Genomic DNA, 26,140 nt, shown 5'->3' on the forward strand with positions numbered 1-26,140 from the left:
AAAAATCAATGCGACATGCGCTCAACTCCCGGCTTCACACCAAGACACGCCGAGATGCCCAGTCACACCATGGAATCGAGCTCGAAGCGCCGCAAGATTGGCCACGAGAGCATCGGCCTCCGCCACTCCGGGCTTATCGACTTTGAGTCGCGAAACACGGCTCGGGTGACGGCCGCGAGCACCTTCGTCCTGCAGACGGACGAGCTGCTGAAGGAGGCCAGGCCCAACTACGAAAAGGCCCTCCATGGTGTGGACGGCCAATTGCACCGGTTGAAGAGCATCATCGACTCAATTGAACCCCACGACCCTAGACCGGTGAGTCTGACATGAGCTGGAGAGCTGTCGAGAGACTCTAACAATGATGCAGATTGCAGAGGCTACCGCCAAGTTCGAAAAAGAGCACCGCATCGTCATCCCCTTCCCCGACCCGAAGCCGGCCAAGGATGCACCGTACAAGGTTTCCTACGCACCGCCGTCGCAGTGCAACGTCGTTGGCAGTTATGTCTCTCGAACAATGATCAAGACGCAGTCCGAGTTCGGAATCGACATGGTCGTCCAGATGCCCGCCTCGCTGTTCCAGGAGAAGGACTATACGAGCATGCGCTACTTCTACCGCCGAGCCTACTACATCGCGTATATTGCCGCGCGCGTGCGCAAAGAGTTTGCCGAAGATATGGAACTGAGCTTTGAGAACCTGAACGAGAATCCTCTGTTGCCGATCGTCGTCCTCCGACCAAAAGCCTCGAGCGACGGAAGCGATGACCGAGAAGCCAAGAAGAAGACGAAGAAATCATCGTATGGCATCAAGCTTATTCCCTGCGCTCCCGATGCCCTATTCCCCTGGTCAAAATTGACGCCCAAATCAAACAACAACCGGCTGGGCGAGGTGGACGAGAAGAAGGCCGCTCAAGCAGCAACGCCCTTTTACAACTCTACCTTGAACGCCGAGCGGACATTCATCCCTTACTTGCGGCTACTAACCCACATCAGAAAGGAGTGCCCTGCTTTCCCAGATGCGTGCATTCTCGGCAGGACATGGCTTCAGCAGCGTGGCTTTGGCAGCGCCATCTCTCACGGAGGCTTCGGCCACTTCGAGTGGGCAGCGATGATTGCGCTGCTCTTACAGACAGGGGGCCGGAACGGACAGGCGGCGTTGTCGACTTCCCTCAGCAGCACCGAATTATTCAAGGCAGCCCTTCAGTTCCTGTCCACCACGGACTTTCTCAAGAAGCCATACACTTTCGGCTCCTCGAGCGTCTCCGCGGATTCGGTTCGAGAGACTGGCCCTGTCATGTTTGACCCTCTCCGACAGCTGAATCTCCTGTTCAAGATGACTCCGTGGTCTGCCAGCTTGCTACAGATGTACGCAAGATCAACCACCGATCTCCTCTCCGACGCCATGGCCGACAAATTCGATCCCACATTCATCGTTAAAGCCGATGTTCCATTTCAGAACTTTGACGTCATCTTCGAGATTCAAAGCTCCGATATTGCAAAGTTTTCCGAAACCGCCGACCGCCGGGGAGCCGTGGGAACCTTTTGCCTCGAAGCATACAAGCACCTGAAGCGGGCGTACGGCGAGCGAGCCCAGCTTGTACAGTTCCAGCTGCCCCAGAGGGGGCACTGGGCACTTTCCAAGCCCCCGGCCAAAGAAGTCATGCGCGTCCTTATAGGCGTCATCTTCGATCCGGCACACATGTCAAGGCAGATGGAGTTTGGTCCACCCGCCGAGGAGCAGAAGGAGGCTGCCAGGTTCCGACAATTCTGGGGCGACAAGGCTGAACTCCGACGGTTCAAAGACGGCAGCATTCTCGAGTGTGTCGAGTGGTCGAGCAAGCTTCCGCTGCAGATCTGCGAGGAGATTACGCATTACATTCTGCAACGGCACCTCAAGATTTCAAAGGACCAGGTGACAACAATAGGCGGCGCCTTTTCGTCCATCATCAGGCTCTCCCACCTGGACAAGTCGGCCTTTGATTCAGCAAGACAGGCGTTCCAGAACTTTGAGAGAGAGATCCGCAACCTCGAAGAGCTGCCGCTACACATCAGGCAGCTTTCTCCCACCTCCTCGTCCGCGCGCTATGCGTCCATTGAGCCGCCGCTGACGGGTTACCACAAAGGCTCTATCGACCTCATGGACGTGAACCTCTACTTCGAGGCGTCCAGCAAGTGGCCCGAGAATCTCACGGCCATCCAGGAGGCAAAGGTCGAATTCTTGCTCGACATCGACAGGAGACTGCGAAAGGCCAACGACAAGATCAGCACATACCTAGGCCGCGAGAACGTGGAGCTCGGCATCGAGAACCTGGCCTACCTGGACGTCATATACGAGACCGGGGCAGCATTCCGGCTCAGGATCCACTGCGACCTGGAAGAGAAGCTCCTCGAGCGACAGGTCAAGAACAAGACGCTCGAGCCCCGGATCCGCGAGGAGGCCGAGGAGGCCCTTGTGAAGCTCAACTGGCTGTACAACACGCTCCCGCTGCACACCCAGACCATCGCCACCTTCTGCACCCGCTTCCCGCCCCTCTCGCCGACCATCCGGCTCGTCAAGCACTGGTTCAACAGCCACAAGCTCGCCGGCCACATCCGCGAGGAGCTCATCGAGCTCTTCGTCCTGCACGCCTTCCTCCAGCCGTACCCCTGGAAGCAACCGTCGTCCGTAGCGACAGGCCTCCTGCGGACACTCTTCTTCCTCTCCAGGTGGGACTGGCGCAGCGACCCCCTCGTCGTCGACACCGCCGAGGACCTCTCCGAGGACGCCCGCGCCGCCATCCACCACGAGCTCCAGACGTGGCGCAAGCGGGACCCCAGCATGAACGACAAGGTCCTCTGCGTCGCCACCTCCCACGACCAGTCCGGCCTCGCCTACACCCGCTCCGCCCCCTCCAAGCTCGTCGCCTCCCGCATGACGCTCCTCGCAAAGGCCGCCTGCAAGCTCGTCCGCGACCAGGGCGTCCGCCTCGACCCGCGCCTCCTCTTCGAGCCCGCCCTCCAGGACTACGACGTCCTGATCCACGTGTCCCCCAAGGCCGTCCGGTCCATCATCCGCGAGGCGGCCGTCGAGGCCGGCGCCCGGCGGCACTCCCAGTTCAAGAACCTCGACGCCCTCACGGCGTCCGTCCCGCTGCCCGTGCGCGCGCACCCGGTCGACGTCTTCATCGAGGAGCTCGAGCGCGTGTACGGCGACACGCTGCTCTTCTTCCGGGGCAGTGCCGCGGACGACAACGACGACGACAACAACAATAACAACAACAATGTGGTCGCCGCGCTGTGGAACCCGAGGCTGCCTGAGAAGCAGAAGTTTAGGGCCGGCTTGCCGTATAACTTCCGTTCTTGCGAGGGCGAAGGCGACCAGGTGGAGGTGAATCGCACGGCGATACTGTTGGAGATTGGGCGGGCTGGAGGAGAGATGATTAAGAAGATTGAGGTCGCTGACGAGGAGTAATTTTGGTCGAAATCTTGTTCCTAATAAGACGTATATTGTTTTGCAGATTAGATGTATGTATATATATGCAAGCGCTTCTGAATGAAAAGGAGCCCCCTATCTCAATACGCATTGCATTTTTACTTATTTGAAAAGAGTCTCACGAGTCATCATCAGCTCTTCGCGGTTCAGAAACATCACCCACTGCGAGGCTTCTCCATTAAGTCTACTACAGAAAACACTTGAAATTCAATTCTTTCATTTCATCAACCTGATTTCTTCCCTACTCAAAAACGCCGTGCCATGGTATAAGTGCATATGTACAGAATGTATCCCTCATCCCCCTACAAAGTCCAAAGCCCACCCTCGCCGCCTTGACCACCTCCCCCTTAAACCGTCATGTCTTACAGAATATTTTTTTCTTGTCTTCTTCCTTCTTTGCATATCCTTAAATTCGTAGCAGCATGTATATCTGTTTTTCCTTTTCACTTCGTTTCTTCCTCTTTCCCAGTCTATGACCCCCCCTTTACCGTCCCTTCTTCAACTCCACTTGCTGCGTGGAAAAGGAGCAGTACTTGTCCTTGATCGCAACGACTTCGTATGTACCCTCCTGGCTCGCCTTGACAACCTTGCTGTGCTCGTACGAGACGTCGTGCCTGGTCTCGAGTATGATGCTCCGCTGTCCCTTCTTGGCGTTGCTGCTTCGTGTGTACGTAAACTCAAACGGAGGGGTGCCCCAGAACTCAAAGAGAATGTCCACTTCGTTTCCTTCGTGAATGTCCACTCGGGAGTGCTTACCACGGCTGATCTGCACACTGGGAAGAGGATGGATCGTCTTGGGGATGTTGACGGTGGCACGGCATTCGCTGGACTTGTCAGAAACGCTAGTAATGACAAACTCGCCGGGCTTCTCAGCGATACGCTGGAAGCTGGTAGTGGGAGACCTTGCGTGCCACTGGCCGTTGAAGTCGTAAGTAATGTCGAATGGCGGAGCGCCGGAGAGGGTGTAGGCGATGCGCTCGCCGACACAGTAATCCTGGCGAGACTCCAGCGGGTAGATTGACGGGGCATCGTACAGCTGGACTTGGATGGATGGCCCGCCAATGTCGTACTTCCTCTGGCAGCCCCGTGCGTCTCTAACGGTACGGATGAGCAGCTGTTGGTTGCCAAGGCGGAGATGCTGTCGAGGGATCGACATGCCAAAGTTGTTGGTTTGGATGGAAGGGATGCGGTACGTTTCCGCGGGTGATCCGACTTGGTGCTTGATCTCCACCTCGACGTAGAAGGGAGGAACACCGGTAAGAGTGATGGGGATCGCGTCTTCATGCTCTTGCTCTTCCAGGCAGTATTTGAAGGCCTGGCCAGGCTTGGTGAAGGCAGCCGACGGCTTGGCGTTGACACGTTGCTGGACGACCAAGGGGTTGAAGTGCTTGTCGCTGTTGTAGAGATTATCTGCCAGCGCAGAGAACTTGTACGTGTAGTCGCCCGCCTTGGAGGTGTCCATGGCAACAGCAGCCTTGGACAGGGCTGCGTCGAAGCGTCGTTGACTGAGCGAGGCGGCGCCCTGCAGTGGCTTATGCTTAACTTCATACTCAATGTGGTACGGGGCCGAGCCTGTAGACAATGATTAGCATACCGCGAGACACTCTGTTTTTTGAGGCTTCTTGTTGTCGCTAGAGTAAGCTTACCTTTCATCTTGACCTCGAATCCATCGATATCACCTTCGCAAACCTCCTGCTTGACAAACACTCCAGAAGCAGCCGGTGTGATGCTGTCCGACGGCACAATGGAGAGTTCCGGACGGGGGAACCAGTCCACGTGGAATTTTGAGGCCTTGGGTTCGACGACACCAGGACATTGTTTATCTACCACGTCAACAAGCTCATAGGTGCCTCGAGCCCTAACCAGAAGGTGATCATTCGGCCCATTGATGGTCTTGGTGATGATGTCGGGCGGTCCGTCCAGGTTCCGGTAGGAGACGGTCCACGGTGCTTCTCCCTGGAGGCGAAGCGGCAGGCGAAGCGCGGTACCCTCGACGGCCATGATGCTGTTCTTTTGCTCGACCAACCCAAAGGCACCCCTTGGTCGCTGGCGACGGACGGAGATTTTGAGCTGATCCTGCAGGAAAGTTCGGCACTTGCGCTGATCCTGGACACTGCTGAGGGCAAGAATGTACTCTCCGCCCTTTGCCAAAGCTGCTGTCTGAATCTTGAAGTGAGTATCGTAGATGTTCTCTGCACGCCCAGGCTTCCGCTTGCCATCGTGGATAATTTCCCATTCCAAGTTGAACGGGGGATCTCCAGCGAGTACGACATCCACGTCCACTTCGGATTCCAGGCAGGCGTTGATCGTCTTCGCAGGGTTGGAGATGTATGCAGACGCAGCCGGCTTGACCACTTGCTCCAGGACCTTGTCGCTGCCTGTCAGGGGCAAGCCGGTGTAGACATCGTCGTCGATAGACCTGAAGACGTACTTGTAGCGCCCGGCCTTTCGAGGAACAAGCTCAATCTGGGATCGCAAGCCATCCACGCGATGAGCCTGCTTCTCCACACGTCCATCGGAGATGATGTCGTATCGAACGGTGAAAGGAGGTGTACCGACAAGGTCCAGATCGACGCGAAGACCAACCGAGTTGCCAGCGCATTTGTCCGGGATCTCCTCTGTTCGCAGAGATAGATGAGGCTCGAGAGGGTTCAAAAGCAAGCAGGAAGAAGGCTCATCGACCTCGCCCTCACAAGAGCCGGTCGAAACAGATTTCAACGTGTACAGGCCAGGCTCCGAGACCAACGGCTTGTCGAGCGAGCTCTTGGCGAAGTGCGTTCCAACCGTGACCTGGTCGCCGTGGTCGCCACTGTTGGTTATCGAATCGATGGGCGAGAAAATCCATGTGACCTTGTGAGAAGTATCGTCCACGGGACCGGCAAGGCCAAAGCTGATGGGCAGTTTAGCTGGGCGGCCTCTGGCCACCTTGATGGGATTTCTCAAGTCGCAGCCCTGCATGCGGATCTTGGGCCGCTCCTTGACGGTGAACTTCTGGGAAAGCCCTTTCATCTTGGGCGAGTCCAGATCTTCGTACGCTTCAGCATATTTGACGACGTTGCCGAATGCATCATACACCTCCTCTACCGAATACTCCCAGTCTCCAGGGGTAGCCATGGACTCGTTAAGTTTCACAGTCACCTTATGAGGCTTGACCCAATCGACGTCATCACCATTGTCGATACCCAAGCCGGAGGTGCTGAGGAGAGGCGAATTGAAGCCTTCGGGCTGCAAGCTCTGAAAGTGGAAAGCATGGTTCTTTCCATTGATCGTTCGCGAGTATTTGATCTTGAGAGGTGGAGTTCCAACAACGTCGAGAGAGAGATTGGACAGGTCGCGAATACATCGGTCTGAAGGATCGGTCGTCTGAATCTTGGCCTGTGGGCAAGGCACCACGTACGTGTCCCTGACTGGCCTCTGAACTTCTAGCTTATATTCATCCAAAACTTTGTTCAGTCGGTAGACACCCGGCTTCTTGATCGCGTACGTCCAGTGGAAGGGATGAGCGTCAGGATCCGCATTGTGGTCGCGAATCACCTTGGCCAGCTTGTTAACTTCCCTGGTCGGCACCTTGATGATTTCTTCCTTGCCAGTGTCGAGGTCCAGACGGAGGAATTCGATCTCAGCGGGGACCGTGGAGTTGAAGAAGATTGGGAGATGTGCCGAGGTCTGGGACTTGGCCGACAAGCAAAAGGGCGTGTGCTCGGGGTTGAGGACGGCAGAGCCTTCGGGGAGAATGTTGATGACTTGCTTGCCCATGATGAGCGAGTGGTTATTGAGGAGCTCGGAGACCTTGACGTGGTGTTCGGCGACGGAGATTTCACGATCGTAGAGGACCTTTGCCACGCCGAGGAGCCACGTCTGCCAGGGAAGCTGTGTCTCTCAATTAGCACGCGACGACCACCGGGCGACAGAGTTAAAGCAAGCTTGGCAATTGCAACATACCGGAATGTTGAACATGAGCATGTAATTGGTGACCAAATGGGATGCAAAAACAGCGGTAACCACGAGCTGGGAGAGCTCCAGCCAGGGTATCCTCAGCTCGGGCAGCCCAAAGAGAAAAGCGAAGTCGATGAGGATCCATTTCAGGAAGAGCCACCAGGAGGCATCTCCATCCTCCACCACCTGCAGCCAGTCGTAGAGCTTCCACGCCCACAGCAGGACGTAGACGGCAAATGCGTACAGCCGCTGCTGGGGGCCATCGAGGAGCGTCAGAGGAATCACGGGCTGCGTGCTGGTGCTGCGAGGAACTGCGCTTTCCGGGGCGACGGGGAGCTTCGCCGGCCCGTTGGAGCCCAGAGCTGTTCTGAAGGCTGTCGCCGGCGGGTCGTCATCGTCGTGAAGGCGTCGTCGGTGAGCGGCCACTTGGGTTGCTGGGAACCCAGTCCGCAGGCGAGGATTCGCGCTCATCGCATTCCGTGGTGGTGCGAGATTCTGCTCAGCGGCATCGGTCGCTGCAGCAGCGCAAATCGAGGGATCGGGGGGCACCTTCAAGTCGTTTGCACGGCGGGAGCGAGAGCAAACAGGACGGCGTGCCGCTGGTTGTTTGTGCTGTTGCTGTCGCGTGTCGAACGAGGCCGGCTTTTGTTTGGCGATTTGGGGCTGCCTGGTGGTTTGGCCAAGTTTACCTAATTTTTCAGTGGAGGCGCTCGAGCTCTATTTTTTTCGGTGCTGAAATGCCGACACGTCCAGACGCGACTTCAGTTTCTGCTGGACCGCTGAAACGGAGCGCCGGGGTGCTAAAGCGACAGTGTCAACAGTGATGCCGTCAGCGGGGTTTGGCGGGCTCTGCGGCCGATTGCGGGGCTCTGATTGGACCAGGCGGTGCGAGACGCCCTGCTGGACCGCTGTAAACTCATGGACCAAAATACAAAGTACCACCAGACATGATGGTTCAAGTGTCGAGGTCCTCTGGTCGCGACAACAGGATGAGGCAGAGGCGGAACCAATTGACCTCCTTACACTTCCGTTATCAGTATATGATCCTGCAGAGTCACCGTAATTTGAAGCCTCACCAAACCTTCACAGCCTCATCGAGATATTGACAGCTTCAGCTCCAAAGAAAGCGACGCTCCTGTCAAGTACTCCAAAGTACCGTCCTCAACACTGTCCAACACCAAAGGCCTTGTACTGCACCTTGTGCCGTGGGTGAGGACGAACATGATTTGAACGATACGTCAAAGTCGACTGTATCGAGTCGTTTTTCCGTCCGATATACCCCTATAAAATGAGAGGGTCTCTGGTGAATAAATAGTACTCATCATGGACACCTGTACACTGCCCAGGTGCGTCGTCTGCAAACAGTTGCTCCGAGCGAGGATCCAAGTCACCTCTTTCACCTCTTCACCACCCTCACCGCATTGCCTCTTCACTTCTGCAAAGCCCAGCTTCAGTCTGCCACAAGGAGCATTCCAAGTGTTTTGTTCTTCTTCAGATTGGAAATACAGAACCAAATTCACGTTTCTTGCGCCCCATGCCTCGAATGTCGTCGTCACCATCACAGAACGATGCCTAACAGCGTCCGAGCCAGTCCGCCAAGAGACGCAGATGATGCGCCATCCGAGAAGCGTCTCCGTCGATCCTCTCGTCGTGCCACGTCCACCATCGTCGTCAAGGCCCCGGAAGCTTCCGCCGACAGCTCGTCCACGAGCAGCCTGAACGAGCCACGACGGAACCCCAAGCGCAAGGCCGCCGAGGCAGCAACCGAGGCCTTGAATCTGCCCGACAATCTGTTGGACGAGGCGCTACGGCCTCTCACAGCGGCAGACGTCGAAGAGTGGGATGGCTGGGTCGAGCTTGAATCTGAACCTGTGAGTCTCCAGTCATCCATTGTGCTCCTATAGAGCCAAAACGCGATGAACGGGGAACGTCGGTGCTAACAAAAGCTACATGTAGGCATTCTTCAACACCATTCTGCATGATCTAGGGGTCAAAGACGTCAAAGTGCAGGAACTCTTCAGCATCGACCAGAGCTGGCTAGACACACTTCTGTGAGTCCCAGCTTCCTTTGACAAAGCGCAAACCTAATTCTTAACTTCTTCCAGAAAACCGATATATGGCTTGATCTTCCTCTTCCAGTACACGCCAGATGTAGATGAAGGCGAAGGCGAAGAGGAAACAGGTTCGCTATGGTTCGCAAACCAGGTAGACACCCACCTCTTTTTGCTTCATCTTTCTCCAGCCCCAGGCTGCCTAACATCCATCATCTCGCAACTGATATAGACTACCAACAACGCCTGCGCTACATTCGCCTTGCTCAATATCGTCATGAACGCCCAAGGCCTCGAACTAGGCGACCAACTCCGCAAATTCAAGGAAGCAACCAAAGACATGAACACGGTGCTACGAGGCCACGAAATCAGCAACAACAAGTTCATGAGAAGCATCCATAACGCATTCACCAGGCGCATGGACCACCTCAACGCCGACCTGTGCTTGGAAAACGCCGTGTCGGACACCAAGTCGAAGAAGGCCAAGACAGGGTCCCGCACCACCAAGAAAGCGAGCAGGAAGAAGCGAGTCGACGACGATTATGGATTCCATTTCATCGCCTATGTGCCTGTCGATGGCTACGTCTGGGAGCTGGATGGGCTCCGGAGCAAGCCACACCGGATAGGTGAGTATAAGACAAGCTCTACCGAGGTCTGACTATTCACTAAGTACCTATCTGTCATCAAAGGACGCATTGGATCCGACGAAACATGTTGGACAAACATTGCTCGTCCCCAAATCGAGGGTCGAATACTACAGTACGAAGAGAGCCAAATATCATTCAACCTCCTCGCCCTGTGCCGACGCCCCGTCACCCTCCACGCCCGCTCCATCGTCGAAGCAGCCGCGTCAATAGCCCTCCTGAAAGAGCACATGAAACACGATGACAATTTCACACACCTAGTCGACAAACAGCCGCCCGTCTTGGACGTCGAAAACCCAGCCGAATTGGCCGAGTTCAATCTGCGCCCATCCGACTTTCAGAACGCAAAACTGGGCGAGACCCTGCAGGCCAGGATATCTCGTGCTGCATCTGGTTCTGATGAGGCTTGGGATCTGTATAAGCAGCTTGTCGTCGACCTAAAGGTCGCAATTGGGGAGTACAGAGCCGAGATGATTTCGCTGGCTGTTGATGAGCAGCGAGTCAAGGATCGCAAGAAGGATTACGGACAGGCCCTGCACAGATGGGTGCAGAAACTCGCAGAAAAGGGCGTTCTGCAGGAACTGATTGAGAATTCCTAAGGGGTCAAACACCTGAATGTCGGGCGGGGAGGACGATGAGGCAGATTACTCGCTATGGGGTATCTGGTGATTTATTATTTATTGTATCTAATGGTATTCCATCACTTCGGCGAAGTGGCAAGACATCAAATAATGTCCATCTGAAGTCGGGTATCCTCTAATCCAAGATGGGTAGCAAAAAGGCGAACCAACCAGAACACCTAAATCGGCTGAACACACCATTATCACTCAATGACATCTGACTCCTGTCTATCGTCTCATCATATTATTCATAAAAAGCAATGCAGAACCTGGCAAACACAAGCCCGATGTGAAACGAGCAAGGGCCGCGCATGATAGACGCTCTATATTGCTCTTCGAAGCCCTTGGGCCTAATCAAGCGGGTATTCCTCTCGAATATTGGAAATGAACCTGCAGGTATCGGGGTCGAACCTCTTGAAAAACTTCCCGGCCATGGGAAACATGTCCTCTTTGATCAAGGACGGGTCAGATATGAGTTCGACATTGCGCAGGGCCACCACATGCTGCTCGGGCTCCGTTTCCGTTCTGTCAAGAGTTTTAGTGAATGAATAGGCAAAGGAGAGTGGTCCTCAAAGGATGACCACGGTGAAGAAGAGACTTACATGCACATGAAACAAAGAGAGTAGTGAGAGTTTGTGGGCCTCTGATGAGAAGCTTCGTCCCGAGCACGACCTGGTAAACTTGACTGATGCGAGCCTCTTTCATGCCAACTGGTAATGGCGCCAAGCCAGCCGTATCGACGATGCCGGAACACTTGGCCGATATAGAACGGGGGGCCTCTTGGATCATCGCAGAGGTCCCTTCGGTGTACCAGAGGTGCCATGCCATCTGCATCTCGAACGAATTGCCAATACTGCCAAGGGTTGCCGAAGCCCGCATCGATGTTGCGGGGAAACCCGTCCCTCGGGTTGATGACACTGCTGTACAACGGCCAAAGATATTTCTCAACCATCCAGACATCCTCTGGCCAGGCTCCGGGAAATCGACGAAGGAACTTGGCTAACCGCTCAAGCCACGTCGTGTTATTGGGGGGCATCAATAACAGCGTGGCCCACGACGCAGCATAGAGGCAGGCGTCAGCATTCATTCTGTTATTCCCGTGCAGCAGCTGGCTGAGTTCAGGATGTGCGTGTTCCTGCAGGTCTGATATCCTCGCCACGGTGGCCCTTATATTCTGCGCTGTTCGCATCGCCATTGTTGGTGCCAAGACAGGGGCAAGGAAGAGGTCGTTGTGTTGCTGAAGGCCTAGGCGTGCCAACGTCATCCGCAGATGAGATAGTGGAATCTCATCGTCGCTACCATACGGATCAAGGAACATGCGCTCGGGCGCCGTCTCTGAGTCACCCACGACTTCGTCGTCCAAGGTATGCCCATCCGGCGGGTACACAATGGCGTGGACATGGGTTGGAAATGCACAGCACCGGGCGTCGATGCCAACCCGCGCTGCCACGCAGCAGAAGATGGCAGTGGAAATAAGTGGGATAGACTCGTGGTCCGGATGACGCAGCGCTTGGCCGATCAAGCAGTTTCTCAAATTGCGATAATTCTGCTCTGGATTTCGCATGCCAGTAAAGTCAAGAGCGCGTAGCCATCGGAGTAGTTTTAATGCCCTTTTGCGAGTGGACCAATCATCAGACTTGGGGTAATAGGATCGAAAGTCCTCCCCAATAGCGTCGAACATCCGTGTGATCTGGTCAAGTTAGCAACGCCTAGACCAGTGAAAGGGGAAGCTGGAGGACGTACATCATCAAGGTCACCCGGCTGATCATGCAGCACAAAAAGGTCAAACGCGCCGAGGGCTCTTTCGAGCTGTTCGCTTGCTTGCCGTATGCTAGAGGGCTGGGCAGACTGCATGAGCGAATGCCATTCGTGAATGGCGATGTGCTTGTGGATGGTGTCCAAGAGCGCATTGCTATAATATCTACAAAAAGGTATGAGTAAAGAGACACGTCCAACAGCAAAGATGACATGACTTTACCTCCTAGCCAAGCCATCTTCGGCAGAGGGGGGCGTTTGGCACTGCCCCAGCAGAAAGTCCTTGGCGTCGTACCCAATCTGCCCTATGATCTCAAAGCCTCTGACGCGGTTGACCTTGGTCCGGATGATATCATTCAGCAAGTGGGCTACCTGTCGGTTCCGAGCGTTCCTGTAGATGAAGAGATCTTTCCAGTTCGTCTCCTGGGCCAGCGCCGCCGTCTTTTCGTGAAACCTGTGCCGTGGGTGCCAGAAATGAAAAGAGCTGCGGCAGTGGTGTCTCCAGAGAAGGGCTGAATTGGCGAGGCGATAGAAGCGATGTGACACCAGCTGGACGTTGGCGAGGTCGTAAGGCGAGATGTAGTAGAGAAGATGGCCGATGATCTCATCTGGCACTCGGTCTAGGGATGAGCCGCCCTTCCTGCGGTTCAGCTCCATAGCTGCAGCCAGATCCACCGAAGAAGTGAGATGATGCGAGTTTTTTAAACGAATTCCAGGTCGTCCCTGTCCAGAGCTTCGCAAGACGGGCCCTGGAGCCCAAAGAGTCGGTTCTTCGCCGCTCTGTTTATCGAGGCAGCAAAAGAGACGGCAGCGGGATCTCGGGCGCCAACATCGATGCGGAACGAGGAGCGCTGGAGCCCTCGTCTGTATTTGTATAAGTATGGAAAAAGCTTTGGTCGCAAGCTTGAGGTGGCCGAACCCTGGCGTTTATGCTTGGATTACTCGCATAAGTTGGTCCCTTGCGACAGATCCTGGACGCTTGGCTGGGCACTTGGCCTTCCCCGCAAACGAGGCGCATGCATCTATCGGGGCGACATGCGATAAGCCGCTTTGCGATGCATGTAGGATGATGTAAAGCGGATAAACGGGGACAGCTTTGACAACCTTTGCATCATCCTCACGGCGACCCTTGGATCATGACGATCAAGAGAGTTTCATGGCGGCGGTCTGGATCTCAGTTTCCATGGAGACAGCTTCTATACGACGTCATTGAAGAAGGACGGCCAACAGCCTCTGAATTGTACGCGAGGTCTTGAGTTTTGCCTGTTCGAGAAGTTCCGCCAATTGCCCGTGAAGTACGTTGAACAGTACATGCCGTGACTCCGTGTCTGTAGCACATGATAATGCTGTGTTGTGTATCTAGAAGCCACCCGCGCATGTTCGCCTGCATTCCAACTGTCCCTTACGCGAAATTCTACTGACCCTGAGTTCGATCTCGAAAAGGAGCTATTAGCTTCATCAATCCGTTCAAGCATAACACAAACCAATCACTGCAGCTGTGAGAAAGCTGCGACTGCCCACCAATGTCAAGGAGACGAGGGTGCCAGATGTATATGGCCTTAGTATTGAACCAACAGCTTGAAAGTGACTGAGACGAATCGGAGGTCTTTCATCTCCATTCACTTCGGCAGCTTACCTATGATTGGATGCCACGGTGCATCGTAGGCACATCTCCCACGCATGATTGGCTCTTGGCCTTACTGCCCTTTACGCCCAACATCTCACCATCTCTACCTCATTATCCCACTGATCGATGTCTCTTTGCAGTGTGCAAGTACTCGTATAAGGCAAAGTACCTTAGATATGCGAGTCTCTACGACACGATAAATTGAAAATACTGCTCTCCTCGAGCTAATCCTAATGCAACACAGCAATTGAGTTTATAGGCGCTCCGCAAGAAAACCCCCCAAGAGCATCCGAGTTCCTGGCTGCGCTAGTCCTAAAGTGGCAAGAATGTAAACAAGCCCAACGCGAATAAACAACCGGCATTTGATCCCGTTTCTTCTGCTCCATCAACGCGAAGCGCTTCCTCAGTATCCCACCTTCATGTCTCACAACCTTCTCCCGCTTTGTTCGGTTCACTTCCGCAGGTCGCGTGTGCTTCAACATTCGTTATCGCTGCGTATTGCTACTCTGCGCCCTCAAGCCTTTCTCTGAATCACTCCTTCCGCCCAGTCACGAACCACGCAGGCAGATCGCCCAACCTACAACCTGTGACGGCTACTCCAGGCTACGCTCGACTCGCTTTTCCTCTATGACAGGCCATTGTCTATAACCCGACCCGCCTCGCGCCCACGCTCGTCTCATACGATACGCGCAGCCACTTCGAATTCGCCGCCGCAATGGCCCATCACGGCTTTGGCGGCGTGCTCGATACCCCACGCAGCAATGCTGGGGACGGGACATACCTCGACAGAATGCCCGATTTTGCGGACATAACTCAGGAGGCATCGTTTATAGCCCCGGATCAGGACGACGACTTGCTACAGCAGCTCCGCAATGGCCGCTCCAACGGCACCAGCATCCGAACTCCTCGTCAAAGAACATCCCTCGCAGACCGTCGAAATCTGCCATCAAACATTGGAGGCGGAGAATTCACACCACTTCTCAAGTCCGCTACAATGAACAGCTCACGGAGAAATGGGAAAGGTGCGGCTGGAAGCACCACACCGGTTGCGCTCAACAGAATCGACGAGGACGACGACATGACTCCGCTTCCGCGAATGGACTTCTCCGCCCTCTCTGCGCGCCACGCATCATTCCTTGATAACGAGCTTCCACAAATCGAAGCCAGCAGTGCCTCCTCCACGCCAATGGGGCTTCCGCCGCGCCGAAACGTAGACAAGGGTCCCTTACAGGATGGAAACCAACTATCCCTACGGGAGCAGGAAAACGTCATTGACAAAATCGAGAAGGAGAACTTTGGCCTCAAACTGAAGATCCATTTCCTTGAAGAGGCCCTCAAGAAAGCAGGTCCCGGCTATAGTGAGGCTGCCCTGAAAGAAAATACAGAGCTGAAAGTGGACAAAGTCACCATGCAGAGGGAGTTGCAACGATACAAGAAACAAGTCATCACAGCCGAGCGTGACCTCGAGAGCTTCCGCCAACAGATGCTGGAGCTGCAGGAAAAGGCAAAGCAAAAGCACTCTGCCGAAAATGATCACCAAGCCGAGCTGGAAACGCTTCGAGAAAATCTCCAGGACCGCGAATCGAATATACAACAACTCCAACGCCAGGCCTCCGAGGATCAAAGGTACAAGGAGATGGTGGAGAAACTTCAGGCCGATATCGAAGATCTGGAAGCCGAAATCCGGGAAAAGGACCGCCTCATTACGGAAGGGGAAGACAAACTGGAGGCGCTTCAGGAGAACGACCACAAGGACCAGCTGGACGACGTGATGCAGACCATTGAAGAGCTCCAGCAACAGCTGCAGGACTTTGAAAGCCAGAATGCGAATCTTGAAGAGGCCTTGGAGACAAATCAAAATCTTGTATCCCAGCTTCAAGAAGAGCTATCTTCTGCGCGCGATGAGCTGTCCACTGTGCACGATGAGCTGCGCCAGGCCCGGAAAGAAAATCAGACACAAGCCCACCGCATCAAGCAACTCGAAGCTCGAGGTGACGCTGAAAGCAAGTCATCACAGGCCATTGAAGAGCTCCAGCAACAGCTGCAGGATGCCGAGGGCCAGAACGAAATTCTTCAAGAGGAATTGGAGACCAACCAAGGTCTGATATCCAAACTTCGAACTCAGCTATCCTCTGCGCAGGATGAGCTGTCCACTGTGCATGATGAGCTGCGGCAGACGCAGAAGGATTATCAGGCGCAGGTTAACCAGGTCCAGCAACTGAGGGCTAGCCAAGATAAAGAGGGAGCCCTTACTCAACATATACACGAGCTTGAACAAGCTCTAGACACAAACCAAGGCCTTGTGTCCCAGCTTCGCAATGATCTAACCTCTGCACAAAATGAACTGCGCCAGACTCGTAGGAACTATCAGGCGCAAGTTGCCCAGAACGAGCAGCTCAAGGCCCGTGGCGAGGCTGGGCGAAGCGAGGAGGGGGCCTTGGGCCGTCACATATACGAGCTTGAAGAAGCTCTGGAAACGAATCAAAACCTTGTGGCCCAGCTTCGCAATGAGCTATCCTCTGTACAGGAGGAACTCCGCCAGACCCGCAGGGACTATCAGGCGCAGGCCAACCAGGTCCAGCAACTCAGAGCCCGAGGCGAGGCAGATCGAAGCGAGGAGGACGCCCTGCACAGTCGAATTTACGAACTCGAGGAGGCCCTGGAGACACGCCAAGGGCTCTTAACCCAGCTCCGCGGCGAGCTCTCCTCTGTCCGCGACGAACTACGCCAGACCCAGATTGATTATCAGGCGCAGATCAACCTGGTTAAGCAGCTTGAATATCGTGGCACGACTGATGGGGCCTTGAACCATCAGGTCGGTGAGCTTCAGCAGGCGCTGGAGACACGCCAGGCCCTCCTGACCCAGCTCCGTGGTGAGCTATCCACTGTCCGCGATGAGCTACGCCAGACCCAGATTAAGTACCAGGCGCAGCTGAACCGGGCCGAGCAGCTTGAGGCCCGCGGTGATGCTGACCGCCACCGGAAGGAAGAGGAAACACTTCGCCAGTTGAACGATCTTCAAGAAGCCCTTGAGACGCGCCAAAGCATTGTGACGCAGCTCCGCAGTGAGCTGTCTTCTGTACGCGATGAGCTGCGTCAGACGCGAATCGACTATCAGGCCCAGCTCAACCGGGTCCAGCAGCTCGAAGCCCGGGGCGATTCTCAAGGTAGGGAGTCGCAGGTCGTCGAAGAGCTCCAGAAACAGCTGGCGGAAATCGAGGACCAGAAGCTCTTGCTAGAAGAAATGCTTGAGGCGAAAGAAGAAGCTGAGAAAACGGCAACCCAGCGCAAGCTCCTGCTCGAGAAGATGCTTGAGGAGGTGAGAAAAGAGAACAAGAAATCCGCGACACAACACGAGCTCGAGCTGGAAGAAATGCTCGAGGAAGCCAAGAAGACGGCGGCCCAACACGAGCTTGAGTTGGAGGAATTGATCGAGGAAGCGCGAGAGGAAGCCGAGAAAGCTGCGAACCAGCATGAGCTCGAGCTGCAGCGGCTGTTACGAAAGCTGGATAGGGCCGAGCGCGAGCGTGACGCTGCCCTTGCATCTCATACAGAAACCAACAAGCATAGCCAGCGGCTGCGAAAGAGCCAGACTGACGTTGAGACGCTCGAAGAGGCTGTTGTGCAGCAGCAGCAGCTCATCGACGGCCTCGTCGCCTCGGAGACTGTCGTGCGGCAGAAGCTCGAGCGCGCCCGCAGCGAGCGAGCGGCGTACCGCATGAGCGCCGAGAAGCTGCAGAACGACCTCCAGCTGCTGAAGAAGGAGGCTCTGCTGGCGCAGAAGCAGGGTCACTATCAATACAGCGCTGACGACGCCCTGAACACCATCGTGCGGGCCGCCGAGGATGCGGAGGCGCGGCACAAGAAGGAGCTGGAGAGCATGGTCGTGCAGATGGATTGGATGCATGCCCGGTGGGAGCGGGAAGCGTCTCTCCGCAAGGACAGCGCGTATGCAAAGAAGTTTTTGCAGCTGCAGCTCAACGTCGCAAAGGCTTGGTATGTCGTCTCTTTTCTGCCCCTGATACCCCCCCTTCTTGAAGTTCTTGTTTGCTAACCAGTTTTCATTCCCTCTCTGCAGCAACAAGGCCCAGCTTCGCGAGCTCGAGCACGTCCGCACCCACGTCCTCCATAGTCGAAAGCCCTTGCTTCTCCCCAGGTCTCTCTCTCCCGCCCCGCCCTCGCCGACGCTCAAGTCCTTCTTCATCATGGCGCGCTTCATCGCCCGCACGCGCATCGCCGCCCGTAACTGGGCCGCCCAGGAAGCCATCCACCAGAAGCTCCGCCTTGCGGCCGAGGAGAAGCGCCGCAAGAGGCGCTCCCAGCAGCTCAAGGTTGTCTCTGTCGACGCCTACTAAGCATGTGCTGCTGAGGGGGCATGCATTCACTCGCCCACAACCCCGTCTCATTGTCGGGAGAAGGGAGGGTGATTACCTCTTGCATCTATTTATTCGATTCCTTGTCATTATTGCACATACTCTCTTGGCTGTTTCATCACTATTAATGTCCGGTGTGGTTTTCGATGTCTAACGCTGTATGACATTCATGGTTCAGGGGATACGGTTCTCACGGAAATGGTCAAGCCTAAAACAAATTCAATGTATATATACACCAGGATGCAGGAAAGGGAACGTCTTCTTTTGGTTTATCATCATCATCATCATCAAAGCAAAAAAGAGGGCAATGTCTTTTTTTGCTTTCTGTCATGCATAGGATGGGAGTACGCCTGGTTTTGGATTTGGGGCTGAGCTCGGCAGCAATTGGCGTTTAAAGGGGGGAAAGTGACAAGGTTTGCATGGCCGTTTTGGAATAATCGAATTTGATTTGGTTTTTTCCCCTTTTGAAAAGGGGATTTCTTCCTTCTCTTTTCGCTCGGAGAGCCGTATATTTGTCTAACGCGTGGTGATACGTGAACTCTTAGATGATGATTCTTGGCATGAGGGTATCCAACCAGTTTCTGAAGACATTGAAAGAAAAGAAATCGTCAATTTATCGTTACGCTATGCCAAAACAATACTTCTTAACAGACTTCCAGCAAAAGGTCCGACACGTGATAAGGAAGGCTAAACACGGACGAATCAAAGCAGAATCAAAGCAAAATCAAGAGCAAAGAAGATGGAGCAGAATCAAGAACAAGGAAGGCGAAGCAGAAGTAACCAGAAGAAAGAGCAGTAATTGGATTTTCCAAGCTTCCCAAGTCCGATAATCGTCCCATTGTGGTGTATCCAAAAAAGGCCATGTCATCTGTGGCTACGTATGATTCCATATACAAAAGAAGCCATGATAAACTCCGCGAAGAAAAAGCGGTGCAGCCATTGTATTTTCGGTCATGATTTAGCCAGGATAGCTGGCAAGATAGAGAAGAAGAAAAAAGACTCAGGAACAGCCCTTCACATGACAAATAAGAGATTGGTATCTGCAAAATATGTTAGGGAGAGTACTACCCTACCTGACATATATGCAAGGGAAACTTACTAAGGGGGTGGCTGCACGAGAGCTGCGGCTTTTGTGTGTATTTTGTCGCGAGCTCGTCACGGATGCTGTTGAGCAGCTGTACATAGCTCTGCTGGGGATTCTTCCTGAGAGCCGTGACAAACGCCCAAGACATGGCACCAGTCGCCTGAGAAGCAATGGTAGCATCGGCACTGCGGGAAAGGAATGTTAGCTACGTCTCGATTACTCGAGTCAAGACAATGGACTTACGAGGTTTGGTCATCTTTGCTTCCAGACCACATGACAACGTCGGCAGGCGAAGTCTTGGTCGCGAGGGCCCTGTTGTGGGCATCCTCGCCGGTGGTGGCCTTCTTGAAGAATCCAATGATGTTGTTGGCGACGCCGCCGAGATCTCCCTGGCTGTACGAGGAGATGACGCCGAGCAAGCCCTGGCCAGCCTCCTTGGCCAAGTTGGGCTCCTTGAGAATCCCTTGCGTGGAGTAGATGTACGGCAGGTCAAGTGCTGTGCCGGAATGGCACGAATCGAAAATGGCCGTCAGTCTTACCCCTGCCTGCAGGGGGCTGACCATGATCCGGTGCATCTCGTCATCAGTGATGTGCCCGTGTTGCCTGAAGTCGACTGGATAGATGACTTCGTCATAGCCGTCGGGTTCGTCGCCGTCGAGATCCTTTGTTTGCCCACCGTGGCCTGGGCATAATCAGCCTACAGGTTCAAGATGCGGAAGCGCCGGGGCTATCGCAGGGGAAACTTACCAGAGTAGTGGAAGAAAAGTGAGTCGTTGGGCCTGGCATCCTTGACTAGCCAATGCATGGCACGGAGGATGTTCTGCTTCGTGGGCTGGCTCATGGGGTTCTGTTGGTCGTCGGTGAGAATGACCATATCTTCCCTCTTGTAGCCAAACTGCTCCACCAAGTAGGCCGTCATGTTTCTGACGTCGTTGATGCACCCTCGCAGCTGGCCTCGCTGGCCAAAGTAGTTGATGCCAATGAGCAGCGCTTTTCGTCGGCCAGTGCAGTTGGAGTATCGAAACGCGTAGCCTTGCGGTGCGCCGTGGCCGAAGCTCTGCGGCCCGTTCGGAGGGGGCGGGGGGCCGCCGTTGGGACGCCCGTGACTATAGCCGTTCGGGGGAGGCATGCCTTTTACGCGGAATTAGCACATTGATATTGAACCAGAGGGTTCTCCTTCACCGTACTGGGTCGTCCGTTGTAGTTGGGCTGGGGCGGTGGCTGGCCGTAGTTGCTGTACTGCGGCTGTGGAGGGGCATGTTGCTGAGGGGGAGGCTGCACATCATCGAGTGTAAGCAGTTGTAGAGTCTCCAAGCACATCGGGGTGCCTTTTTCCAGGTATATCGGGGGTGATGGAGCATCGGCCATACCTGGTATGCGTACTGCTGCGGAGGGGGAGGCTGATGGTAGCCGTAGCCGGGCTGGGGAGACGGTTGATGCCCTTGAGGCGGGTACCCGCTGTTGTATGTGGGCTGCTGAGGCCTGGAGAGAGGCAGACCAGGTCAGTAAATCAACGATGAGAGCAAATACGAGGCGAGATTCGCCGCTTTTCAGACAAAGCACAGCAAAATCTGATTCGGAGCACCATCGCCGTAGCAGCATCGGACGTGGTGTAGCAGGGGGAGTTGGGTGCTCATACGGATAGTAACCCTGCTGGTACTGCTGCTGCGGTGGTGCGGCATAGCCGCCGCCATTATAGGGTGGATATCCTGACATTGTGGAAATTGAGAGTTGAAGAGATAGATTCGGCACGGAGCTGCGTCGAAGCTGAAGCTCTTTTCTATCTCCGTGCTGGTTCAGGCGGATGGGCGAGCAAAGCAAGGCGGCGCAAGCAAGCGCGCCGTTGGGAGCTAAGCTGGCGTCGAGGATTGGCTGAACAGGCCCTTATAACGACGACGGGGACTCGTGCCGAAGAAAAGGAGCGAGTAGGGGTCCAGACAGTCGCGTGTCAAGGAATTGCTCGGCCGTCGATCCAAAGTGCAGGGAACAATCGCGTACTAATGAAGCAAAAGTCCGGCTCTGCTCCCAATGCGCTGGCCAACTTGTCGTGGACAGGACAGGCGAGAGAGCACGTGTAGCGGGCGGTCAGGTCCGAGGCCGATCAATCAGAGCTGAGCAGAGCTAGCGGACGTCTGGATATGATTGTAAGGCGGGCGTGGAGGAGGCGCAGGGACAAGAGGTCAAGCGAGAGCCCGAGAGAGTGGGGAGAGAGAGGTGTATGGTCTCTGAGAGTGTCGAATCGAAGCTGCTTTGCTGCTACTCGAGCCTGTAGATGATTGATGAAGGATGGGGGGGAGGAGGGAAGGAGGTGTGTAGAAGGACGTAACAAGCAATGGAGATGTAGACGAAGAGGAAGAGGAAGAGAAACGAAATTGGTGATGTATCGCCCCGAAAGTGCGTGAGACAGGCGCGAGAGAGAGAAGGAGCCGAGGCTTGGGAGCAGCAGGTTTGGCGCCCAAGGGAGGATGCGAAGCCGACACTGGTGGCGAGACAGCGCTCGTCGTCGAGGGTTTGTGTCTCTTTTGTCTCTTTTTGCTCACGGAACAGGCCGCAGAGGCGGTGGTCGGGTGACGATGCGTTGGCGGTGGTGGGTTGCGGATTGCAGTCGGGTGGATGGTGGATAGTGGGTTATAGCGCAGGTGCAGCGTGGGCTTTAGTGGGTGGTGGTGTGGCGGGGTTCTGTTAGTTGTAGCCCTGGAGATGGTTCAGCGGCTGGGTCGGGAGCTTGGGGCCCTTGGCAGCCCTCGCCGGTACTCGCGAGTGCCCCGTAGGCTGCAGCTACAGGTCCCCTCCAGGTGCCTCGGGGGGGCGCTAGCTCGCTGCACCTCAACCGTTAGCAGCTCCGGCTAGCGAGCACTACTTCTTGCAACGACGACGGTGGCGGGTGTGACATGGATCCGGTGATGGCATGGACGGGTTCGATGCAAAGCCGTCGAGATTCGAGATTGCCAACGCGAAACCCTTCTCCGATGGGGGTGCCGGGGTTCCAGCCGGTCCAGGGTCCAAGGACTGGAGCCAAGCCTAGCGGATGGGGGGGTTGCAACAGCCAGGTGCTCGGGCTGTATCTCGGTCTGCGGCTCCCGACGCAGATTGCTGGAGTGATACGGGACATGTAAGTAGTTGCCTGGTGGCATGTAAGTTTGTATCTTGCTTACATGTGCCGATGACGGGTATGAGTAGAACATTATTACATGTACGGGGCGTAATCAGGTTCGGCGAAGTCAAGGCGTTAAGAGAATCTTGGCTGGATATCGTGTTAGTACTAGGTATAGAGCTGACGAGTCATCTTCTCGTGGAGGCACTTGATGCTCAATGGGCGTAGTTGTACGTAGACATGGAAATTTCATATACCAGTACCAGTATCGGTGGTATGCAGCTGTATCTTTACAGAGAGATCAGAGTCGGGAAAAGCGACTTGACCAGTTTCCTCTGGTTTGGTATCCCGTCATATGATGAAATCGACGGTGTTGTTTAGGCCAAGAGTCAAGGAAGCATTCAGGTGCAGGTCAAGCTCCCCTGTAGGTATCTCCTGCGCCTCACCGGTACATGTACGTAAGGTACATATAGCACAGCATAGCACAGGCGCCATGTTCATGTTCTCCCAGCCCTCCACTGACCGACGCAATGATACCTACACTGAGCACGAGAAGCAACAAGTGAAAAACCAAACAAAAGCTCGGGCCATCTGTAGCCGTCATCTTTCGCATTGATCCGTCCCCGCGGGAAAAAGAAGCAGCCCAGCCAACATCAGCGGCTTTCGGGCCACATGGCGTCGTGCATGGCGGTGGAGATGGGCGGCAGTGCCTCGCCGGACGGACAACGGAGACCCCGATGCGGGTCATCATGGCAGTGCAGTGCAGGCAGTCTTAGCATCGTCTTTCCTCGGCATCTGAACGATCAATCAACCAAGACGTAACCGGCCGGTTCTGTGTATGCAGCAGACGATACTTGGATTGCTTTTGCAGATGCCCTTTTTAGAGGATTGTTCTTGGTATTTCGGATTCCTTGTTCTCGGCCATGGCGAAAGAAGCTGTATCTTGATTCCATACCCTACCTATCCAATATCTGGCACAACACCAACACCAACACCAACACCAACCTCATCGCAAGGGCTGCATGTCAACCCAAGCAAACAAGTCCAGTCACATCAATCAGGACTAATTAACACCATTTCAATCTCATCTACACTTAACCTCAAGGCGCGCGGCAGCGTATTGGACCCCAAAACGACAACCCAACCAACCATCTCCCCCCCCCCCCCCCCCCCGGACATATCCGCTGCCGCTGCCGCCAATCTGTCTAATAACGTGAATGTTCCCTGATACCATCACCAGCCCTGCAGCGAGGCTCGTCTCCATCCATGTCCATCCATCCATCCACCACCATCACCGCCCGATGCAAGCCAGCAAAGCACAGCATTCTCATCGCAAAGCCAAGCAGCTAGAAAACTCTGCTTTTTTTCCCACCAAGTCGACCAATTACAAACTTGAGGAGTGACTTTCCACTCCCAAGGTCTGCATCTCTACCGCTGCAGGGAGGAGGACCATGATTCCCTTTCGGTTACCCTTCAGCTCGTCCCGTCGTTGAACGAACTTGGGCCGAAAGGCAGCTTTGCAAGGGTTTTTGCCCAGATAGAGCTGAGGTCAATCAACCGCATCGTCCAATCACCGTCTCGAAACGCCCTTTTTCCCATCTGAGAGATGTTCAAGCCACGCCGCAAAAGGGCAAAGGGTGTGTGTGCGTGTTGTGCTGTCTCTTGTTTGTTTTTGCTCCTTGATCCAAACTCATTTCTCGTACAAAGCACTGCATACACGTACGCAATTCGACGGTGTAGCACAGCACCGGGACTTGCCGTCTCCGAAGCTGTCTTGGAGGTCGTCCGTCCCTCTTTGACGGAGACACTCTGACGCTTTGCTATTCAGCTGGAGAGGGTCTGTTGCCCGTCATCCGCAGCCCAGTTTCGGGGACAAGGCTCGCCGGCTTGGACCTTGTTGCCTCGGCTCCGAAAGACGGGGGGCGGAGGGAGGGAAAGACAAGGAAGAAGCAGATAGAGCTGAAGCCTTGCCTGCTGGCGGATGAGATCCAAGGGGATCCCTGATGGAAGATGATTTGCATGTCGTGTCGAGTGTCAACGATGCGCTGCTGTACGTGCGGCCAATGCCGAGCCTCACGCAGATCGCCCGCGCAGACTTACCTTGGAGATTTCCGGTTGATCCAATCACGAAAGCGTTTTGCTTCTGTTCAAGCTATCCCGTGGATGTGCGAGGCAGCCCAGAGGGACAAAGCAGCATTCCCCTGGCATGGCAAGGGGATGCGTCAATGTCTCTGCCCAGCCAGCTCACCAGCATCCCCACATCTACTACTATCATCTCAAGCTGAAGAGACAGGCCGAGAATCTTGAATGACTCGTAGAACCTTTCTTAATCACGCAATGGCGTCTCAGTGCTTTCCATAACTTTATAGGTAGATAGGTAGTGGTAATGACATGATTCAGTGCTAACGCTCCTCCTCTTCCACTGTCTATCTCCTTGACCCAAGCCAATCTTGCCTCTGGAAAACATCATAGACTAAGAGCGAGTAGGGTATATCGTCGCATATGGCTACCATGACCACAAAGAGGAGGCGTTGACCTCGAGTGCAGCAAGTATCGTCTTTCAATATCCTTCATCTCAGCTTCTTCTCAAACACCCTATACACCACAGGTCCACTCAGCAGCGGCGCCAAGGCAGGGTATTCCTCCGCAAAGTCGGCCAGCCTCGTCTCCCGGAATCCCAGCCGCTTGTACCACGCCTGCATCCTCGTCTTGAGCGGATGGTCGTAGCTCGTCGGCACCAGAATGTCCAGCCCGAGCGTGGTGCAGCCCAGAGAGAGGCAGTGGTCCTCGACAAACTGGAATATCTCGCGGCCCAGCCCAAGTCCTTGGTACGCCTTGTCGATGGCAAGCATGCCCAGGCTGCACAGCGTGTCCGAGTTTCGCTTGACACACACGCATCCCACCGGCGGGCCTTTTCCAACCAGTTGCTCGGCTGAAGGTTTCTTCTCGGATGCCAAAGATGGAGAGGCGAGATAGGCAACGGCCAATTGGCCTTTGCGAATGAGGTCTGTTACCTCTGCGTCAGAGGTGCGCACGTAGCCATTGTTCCAAATGCCGGCTTCTCCTTCGATGAAGACGTGGTTCACGAGCTTGGTGATGGCAGAAATCTCGGTAAGATTGTCGGCTGCTGCCGGTGGAGGAAACTCAATCAGAAGGCGAGGCGTCCCCTTGGAGACCTCCCCGTCCTTGTCGTTGACGATGGCTGTAGGACTCATGGCGAGAGTAACTGTCTTTGGAGATTCTCGTTCCGACTCTCGGCCCTTTATGAACCCTCTCTCCCTCTCTCCCTGCGCCTCTCCCGTGCAGATGCCAGATGCATCAACTCCGCTTTGATACTACTAATACATAGCGTTGCACGACGCTGCCAGTCATATTAGGGCGCCACAGTCGTCGGCTAGGGTCGGACGGCGGGCGGCAACTAGGGATAGCCCCAGAACAAGGGCCGTCGTGGACCTGACCAACGGTGAATCCATCATGGTAAGCAACT

At 54.9% G+C, this 26,140-nt stretch overlaps 7 protein-coding genes across 7 annotated transcripts; 3 read left to right on the forward strand and 4 right to left on the reverse strand.

The window, feature by feature from the left end:
• Nucleotides 1–69: 69 nt before the first annotated feature.
• On the forward strand, nt 70–3,448 carry BBK36DRAFT_1163124 (Nrap protein; the record flags this gene model as incomplete). Its single annotated transcript, XM_024894498.1, has 2 exons — nt 70–315; nt 368–3,448. The coding sequence occupies 2 exons, from the start codon at nt 70–72 to the stop codon at nt 3,446–3,448; spliced, it is 3,327 nt and encodes a 1,108-aa protein (XP_024745762.1).
• Nucleotides 3,449–3,953: 505 nt separating this feature from the next.
• BBK36DRAFT_1163125 (hypothetical protein) lies at nt 3,954–7,876 on the reverse strand (the record flags this gene model as incomplete). Its single annotated transcript, XM_024894499.1, has 3 exons — nt 3,954–5,041; nt 5,116–7,339; nt 7,412–7,876. The coding sequence occupies 3 exons, from the start codon at nt 7,874–7,876 to the stop codon at nt 3,954–3,956; spliced, it is 3,777 nt and encodes a 1,258-aa protein (XP_024745763.1).
• Nucleotides 7,877–8,973: 1,097 nt separating this feature from the next.
• On the forward strand, nt 8,974–10,699 carry BBK36DRAFT_1172634 (cysteine proteinase; the record flags this gene model as incomplete). Its single annotated transcript, XM_024895756.1, has 5 exons — nt 8,974–9,276; nt 9,362–9,456; nt 9,511–9,610; nt 9,689–10,082; nt 10,146–10,699. The coding sequence occupies 5 exons, from the start codon at nt 8,974–8,976 to the stop codon at nt 10,697–10,699; spliced, it is 1,446 nt and encodes a 481-aa protein (XP_024745764.1).
• Nucleotides 10,700–11,070: 371 nt separating this feature from the next.
• BBK36DRAFT_1163127 (hypothetical protein) lies at nt 11,071–13,132 on the reverse strand (the record flags this gene model as incomplete). Its single annotated transcript, XM_024894500.1, has 4 exons — nt 11,071–11,245; nt 11,323–12,410; nt 12,464–12,641; nt 12,699–13,132. 4 exons carry the CDS (start codon nt 13,130–13,132, stop codon nt 11,071–11,073), a joined length of 1,875 nt encoding a protein of 624 aa, XP_024745765.1.
• Nucleotides 13,133–15,288: 2,156 nt separating this feature from the next.
• On the forward strand, nt 15,289–15,582 carry BBK36DRAFT_61187 (hypothetical protein; the record flags this gene model as incomplete). The annotated part of the gene is made up of 1 exon (XM_024898355.1): nt 15,289–15,582. A coding segment is annotated over one exon (294 nt), but the record flags the coding sequence as incomplete, so codon positions are not given.
• Nucleotides 15,583–19,539: 3,957 nt separating this feature from the next.
• BBK36DRAFT_1129050 (p20 subunit of caspase) lies at nt 19,540–20,688 on the reverse strand (the record flags this gene model as incomplete). The annotated part of the gene is made up of 3 exons (XM_024891701.1): nt 19,540–19,744; nt 19,803–20,241; nt 20,307–20,688. The coding sequence occupies 3 exons, from the start codon at nt 20,686–20,688 to the stop codon at nt 19,540–19,542; spliced, it is 1,026 nt and encodes a 341-aa protein (XP_024745767.1).
• A 4,535-nt stretch (nt 20,689–25,223) lies between these two features.
• Nucleotides 25,224–25,868, reverse strand: BBK36DRAFT_1129444 (hypothetical protein; the record flags this gene model as incomplete). Its single annotated transcript, XM_024891738.1, has 1 exon — nt 25,224–25,868. The coding sequence occupies one exon, from the start codon at nt 25,866–25,868 to the stop codon at nt 25,224–25,226; it is 645 nt and encodes a 214-aa protein (XP_024745768.1).
• Between the last annotated feature and the right edge of the window lie 272 nt (nt 25,869–26,140).

Source organism: Trichoderma citrinoviride (genome assembly GCF_003025115.1).
Source record: "Trichoderma citrinoviride strain TUCIM 6016 unplaced genomic scaffold BBK36scaffold_17, whole genome shotgun sequence".
NCBI lineage: Eukaryota > Fungi > Ascomycota > Sordariomycetes > Hypocreales > Hypocreaceae > Trichoderma > Trichoderma citrinoviride.